This window comes from Oratosquilla oratoria, chromosome 25, assembly GCF_046742065.1.
Source record: "Oratosquilla oratoria isolate Oo_2021 chromosome 25, ASM4674206v1, whole genome shotgun sequence".
Lineage (NCBI taxonomy): Eukaryota > Metazoa > Arthropoda > Malacostraca > Stomatopoda > Squillidae > Oratosquilla > Oratosquilla oratoria.
In genome coordinates, this window is record NC_134801.1 from 3,623,105 (window position 1) to 3,629,129 (window position 6,025).

Consider the following 6,025-nt stretch of genomic DNA (forward strand, 5'->3'; position numbering starts at 1 on the left):
CTCTGGCACTCTACCTTCTCTCCAGCAAACATTAAATATCCTCACCAACCAGTCCACCATCACTATACCTCCTTTTTAAAGACATTCTCAATGGCATCCATCCAGACCAGGTGCCTTACCTGCTTTCATCATCTTAACTGCTGCCTTTACTTCATCCTTCCTTATTTCTCCTCCATTTTCCTCACTCCTCACTTTCATTTTCTTAGCATTTCCCACTGCAGCTATCTTTCCCTCCCTATCCTCCTCCACATTAAGCAACTCCCTAAAATACTCTGCCCATCTTCCCCTTACTGCCTTCTCCTCCATTATCATCTCTCCATCTGCACCTTATACCTTTTCTTCTCTACTTGATTCGCCTCCTCTTCCTCTCTTAATTTCTTTCCAAAACATCTTTTTATTACTTTCAAAATTTTCTGTCATACTCTTACCCCATTTTACATCTGCTCTCCTCTTTGCCTCCTTTACCTTTTTCTTTACTTCTCTTTTCTTTTCCCTGTACGTCTCATATGACTCCCTCGTCCTATTTTGTAACCAATCTGTGAAAGCTCGCTTCTTCTCTTCTACAACCTTCTTCATTTCCTCATCCCACCATTCACTACCCTTCCTTCTATTTCCTCCTGACCTTCTTGTTCCACACACCATCCTTGCACACTTTATGACTCCCTCCTTGAACCGTCCCCATTCCTCCTCCACACCTACCTCCACTCTATCCTTCACTCCCTCCCACTCCTCCTTCAGCTTCCTCTTGTACTCCTTCCCCTTTTTCTCTTCGTTTAGAGAGTTCACTCTAAGCACCTCCCTACCTTTTGTCTCTCTCCTCTTCCTCCATCTGTCCTCCACTCTCAACTTACCTTCCACCAGAAAATGATCTGATATTCCCCCACCCTCTCCCCTTAGCACATGTACATCCCTAACTCTTCCTATCATAATCCTATTTACCACTACATAGTCCATTAAAGCTCTATCTACCACCTTTCCCTCCACCACCCTCTCCTATGTGTACTTATGCTTGACTTTCTTCCGAAACACTGTATTTGCTATCATCAACTCTCTTTCTAGACACATTTCCACCATCAACTCTCCACTACGATTCTTTCCTGGAACTCCACATTTCCCAACCACTCCATCAATTGGCTCCTTTCCTATCCTAGCATTAAGGTCTCCCAGTACTATTACATTTACACTTCTCCCTAAACCCTCTATGCACTCATTTAAATCTATCCAAAAGGCCTCCCTTTCTTCTACATTCTTCTCACTGCCAGGCCCATATGCACTTACAAAAACCTACATCTCCTTTCCCAGTTTCACCTTCATCCACATTATCCTTGAGGAAACCTCCTTCCACTCCACTACACGTTTACCTATCTCTTCACTTACTAGTATAGCCACCCCTTCCCTCCCTCGCCCTCTCTTCACTACTGATAACCTCCCACTTACACTCCCAAGCTTACAATCGCCCTTCCCTTTCAGCTTAGTTTCACTCAAAGCCAACACATCCATCTTCTCACAAACATACTACCTATCTCTTCCCTTTTACTCTCATCTGTACCACATCCACGCACATTAAAAGACCCAAACCTTAGGCTGCTGGACCGAGGCCCTCCAGCCCCTCATATGCCTCTGCCTTTTTTGCTAGGAATGTGCCCTATAGGGCTACAAGGAGAGGGATGCCTAGTCCCAATCCCCGTCCCTTTTTTTCTTACCTCTTACGATCCAAGTGGGAATACTTGGTGGCAGTATTCTTTTCCCCCACCACAGGGAATTCCCCCACCATAGAAAAAGAAAATACACAGAGAAATGGTACAGTATAGCAACAAGGGTTGGGGGAGAGCATAACGGAGGGACAGTCGTAGTATAAAAGTGTCATCATTTTTCTATGAACAGAGTTTTCCTCTATCATAGACAAAATGATGTGTGACTGGTCCGTAGGGGCGCCCCATATGGACCCTAAAGTATCGACTCCATGCTACTTTGCCAAAGTAACAAGCAGCCAATACCCCGTATATATATACATATGTATATATATATACATACATATATATATATATATATGTATATATATGTATATATATGCTAATAAGAACACGGGTACGTGTGTTCACTTATGCAAAGTAGACCACTTGGAAAAAGAAACTAACGAAACTGAGCGCTTTCGTATATTACATCTTCAGTGCAACAAGTGCACTGAAGATGTAATATACGAAAGCGCTCTGCTTCGTTAGTTTCTTTTTCCAAGTGGTCTACTTTGCATATATATATATATATATATGTATATATATATGTGTATATATATATATATATATATATATATATATATATACATGTATGTGCATATATATATATATATATATATATATCTATATATATATATATATATATATCGTCGTCGTCGACCTCAGTGTGGCCTTCACCTGGTCTTTCTATCTTAGGACGGGACGGCCACGGGGGCGTCCTCCTGTGGCCAACTCGCTAAAGTGGATTTGCCGGGGCAGTCTTGTTTCTGGCATCTTAGCGACGTGGCCGGAAGGCTTTTGCTGTTGGCACGGGAAAGGACTTCATTGTTGGTGATGTGGTCCTTCCTCTTAATGCACAACATGCATCGGAGTTTCTGTTGGTGGAAGCATTCAAGTTTCTTCAGATCTCTGCGATAAAATGTCCATGTTTTGCAGCCGTATAGCAGAGTGGAGACAACAACGGCTTCATAAACCATTAGTTTCGTTCTTCAGGTAAGATCTTTGTTGTTGAAAACCTGTTGACATAGCTTCCCAAAAACGATATGGTTAGCTGCATCTCAATGATCTACGTCCTTTTCCGAGTTGCACTTGGAGGTAAGCTGCCAAGAAATGAAAATTGGTCGACTTGCTCCAGCGATGTACCAGAAATTGTGATGTCAAATTCTGGAAGGGGTGTTCTTAGAGCCAGTTGTGCCAGAACTTTGGTCTTCTGTATGTTCACGCTCATCCCGAAAAGTTGATAAGCTGCAGTGAAGTTGTTGACTGACTGTTGTTGATTATCAACTGAGTGGCAGAATGCAGCATTGTCATCCACAAACTGCAGTTCCCTGACGGTTTTGATGGTTGTTAGTTGTTTGGAGCGGAATTTGGCCAGCTTGAACAGCCCACTATCAAGTCGTTACCTGATGTCAACGTCTGGGTTGTCAGATGGAAGCTTGTGCATCATTGCAGTAAAATACAGACCTAAGGGTGTTGGAGCCATGACATAACCTTGTTTCACCCCACATGTGATCTCAAATTCTTCGGACAGCTTCCTTTGATAGAGCACACGTCTAGAGGTGTTTTCATGTAGGGCTCGGACCAGAGAGATATAGTTGTCCGGCCAGCTGAAACGTTCGAGAACTCCCAACATGTGTAACCATTACCTATAACACCACATATTGCAACAGCACCTATGGAAAACTACACCTCAACATACATACAAAAATACCCCCTTAAGCTCTTCCTCACGTGACCAAACCGTGTAATACCCTTGATTCCTAAGAGCACCCTTCACCCATACACACTATATTGCGTAATTTAGATTAATAACCATAATAGATATATATCCAGAAATAACTAAACATCCTTATAATGACAATTATTGTAAGATAAATCAATATCCAAAACTTGTATCACCAAAATAAAATGTAGAGTAGTTATATTATGCCAACTCCCCAAAATACCCCTGTCAGCATTTTGTCACTTTCCACCAGGGGAGAGAGGAGTCGGCAGTCTTTAGGTAGAAAGCAGACCGAGAAGGTCTGCAGATGTAATCTAGGCTAATAGACTTTTGTTAAGAGGTCTTCGGCTCTTTGATTTATCCACCTATAGATGGTACATTTCTGGTGGCAGCGCCACCCACCCCCGAAATAAACGATACTCATAAAGTGAATTCCAATGCTCAGTGAAAGTGAACAAAGTGACCACGTATACCATATTACTTGTTGACCAGCACACAGAATACCACGAGACCACTCGAGTGTTTGGGTGTTCCAGGGACAAGTGAATTTGTGTACTCTTCCCCATACAAACGGGTGCCGAAATCGATTACGGTTTAGTTATAGTTCGCTCGAACACCTTGTGTGGACATAACCCCCCCCCCCAAAAAAAAATCTTTCGTTCATCCTAGTGTATCAGTTGCTTCAGCACAGCAGAAGAGTTTATTTCCAAATGTCAAAATGACACAAACACACACACACACACACACACACACACATATATATATATATATATATATATATATATATATATATATATATATATATATATATATATATATTTGTGTGTGTGTGTATATATATATATATATTGGTGTATTTAGGTAGCATGTTCTTATGTAGACATTTTTGATTGAAGTTCACAACAGCTTCTGCGTTCACGACTTTTTTGATGAGTAGTTCTACATATCTGACGATGGAACGTTGAGCAATGGGTAGCTCCCATAAAAGATGTCCGAAAGACATTGAAAGTTCTTGTAGACGAAGAACACTTTATTATAACAAGCTTTCGACCTACATAGGTCATCTTCAGGTTCTGGTACAGGCAAAGAAGGGAACAGTTTATATACGGAACTAAGGTACAGAATAGGAGAAAAGGAGGAACGTGATTGGTCGAGGCTGGCCAATAGGGATCTAGGCATTGACCTGGGATCCCGCTTGCGAACCTGCCTGAGCCGTACGTCGTTCGTCTTCTTCTCTAACAATTTTATAACTGTTTTGAAAGTTTCTATGGCTAAGAATGATGTACATATCGGTGATTTGAGAGTTGAGAGAAGGGTATTTGCTTTTTATATAAAGGGCTTCCAATATACGTAGACGGGAGTAATCTTTTTCGATATGCAGGATGGAAGTTCCTTCGACTAGCATTTCTCTAGTCAGACTAGCCCCGTGAACCTCTTCTGAGTGCTTCTTCGGAGCTCCGTTTGATAGGTGGAGTGTAAGGCGCCTGGAGAGCTTCGTTGTGGTTCTTCCAATGTACGTAGAGGGAAGGGCTGCACAGTTCCCTGAAAGGCATTTATATTCGTACACTAGATGGCTACGTTGAAGCTCTGGGATGTCAGTTTTGGGGCTGTTTTTCAGGAGGTGATGTGTTTTCTTGTTTTTGTAGAAAATTGTGAGGTTCAGTCTGTCATCATTTTTGGTGGTTTCTACATATTAGGAAATTATATTCTTAAGGGCTCTTTCATCTTGTTTGTATTGGCTGTTCATGTATGCACGGTAGTACAGACGGAAATTGTGTCCTGTAGATGTTGCGGTATTTTCTTTGTTGTACCACCTGTCAAGTTGGATGTTGATGGCTTTGGAGACTTCTGTGTTAGGGTATCCATTATTAACGAGGAACTGGGTGGCTCGTTCTAATTCCTCATGGACGGTCTGCCAGCTACTGCAATGTGTGAATGCTCTCCTCACATATGCGGAGATTGTGGCGCGTTTGTACCTGTCAGGACACTCACTCCTTCCGTTGAGGCAAAGTCCAGGGTTGGTCGGCTGACAGAATACTTTAGTGTAGAATCCATGAATTTGATGGTTAACTAAGATATCAAGGAAAGGAAGACGTCCGTCTGAACTGTTTTCTACAGAGAAATTGAGTCCCGAGGCCTCCTGAAGGCAATGGTGGAGGTGCCGTAATTCGTCAACGTCTTTAGCCAGTACGAAGATGTCATCGATATATCTGGCGTAGATTCGTGGCTTCTGTTGCGACCCATAAAGAAAATGGCAAAAAGAACGCCTAGGGGCGAACTCATAGCGACGTCCTCTATTTGCCGGAACATTCCGCCGTCGGGTGAAACAAAAGGGGCCTCTTTCGTGCAGAGTTCCAGGAGGGCCTGCAAGGAAACTTTTGGAATGTTAATTTTTGGTGGGCTGCCTTCAGGGTAGATCTCTTCTAGGATGAACTGGATTGTCCGGTCAATATCGATGTTAGTATAGAGACTCTCAACGTTGAGGGATGCTATGCCTTCGGTGCTGGATCCCTTCAGGAGGTCGAGGAAGTCTGATGGGAAAGAGAGGCTGTATTCTCTGGGGGTGAGG

The 6,025-nt window shown here is 42.6% G+C and overlaps 1 protein-coding gene across 1 annotated transcript; it reads right to left on the reverse strand.

Moving 5' to 3' along the window:
* Nucleotides 1-2,799: 2,799 nt before the first annotated feature.
* LOC143038976 (uncharacterized) lies at nt 2,800-3,366 on the reverse strand. The gene is made up of 2 exons (XM_076208821.1): nt 3,137-3,366; nt 2,800-3,061 (listed from the first exon to the last, which is right to left on the reverse strand). Exons 1-2 carry the CDS (start codon nt 3,364-3,366, stop codon nt 2,800-2,802), a joined length of 492 nt encoding a protein of 163 aa, XP_076064936.1.
* Between the last annotated feature and the right edge of the window lie 2,659 nt (nt 3,367-6,025).

What these genes read in the sequence shown, in the direction of transcription:
- LOC143038976 (XM_076208821.1), bottom strand. Translation starts at nt 3,366, where the DNA reads ATGTTGGGAGTTCTCGAACGTTTCAGCTGGCCGGACAACTATATCTCT. An exon ending in AACCCAGACGTTGACATCAG is followed by an intron (nt 3,062 to 3,136) that starts GTAACGACTTGA and finishes CAAAACCGTCAG; the next exon opens with GGAACTGCAGTTTGTGGATG.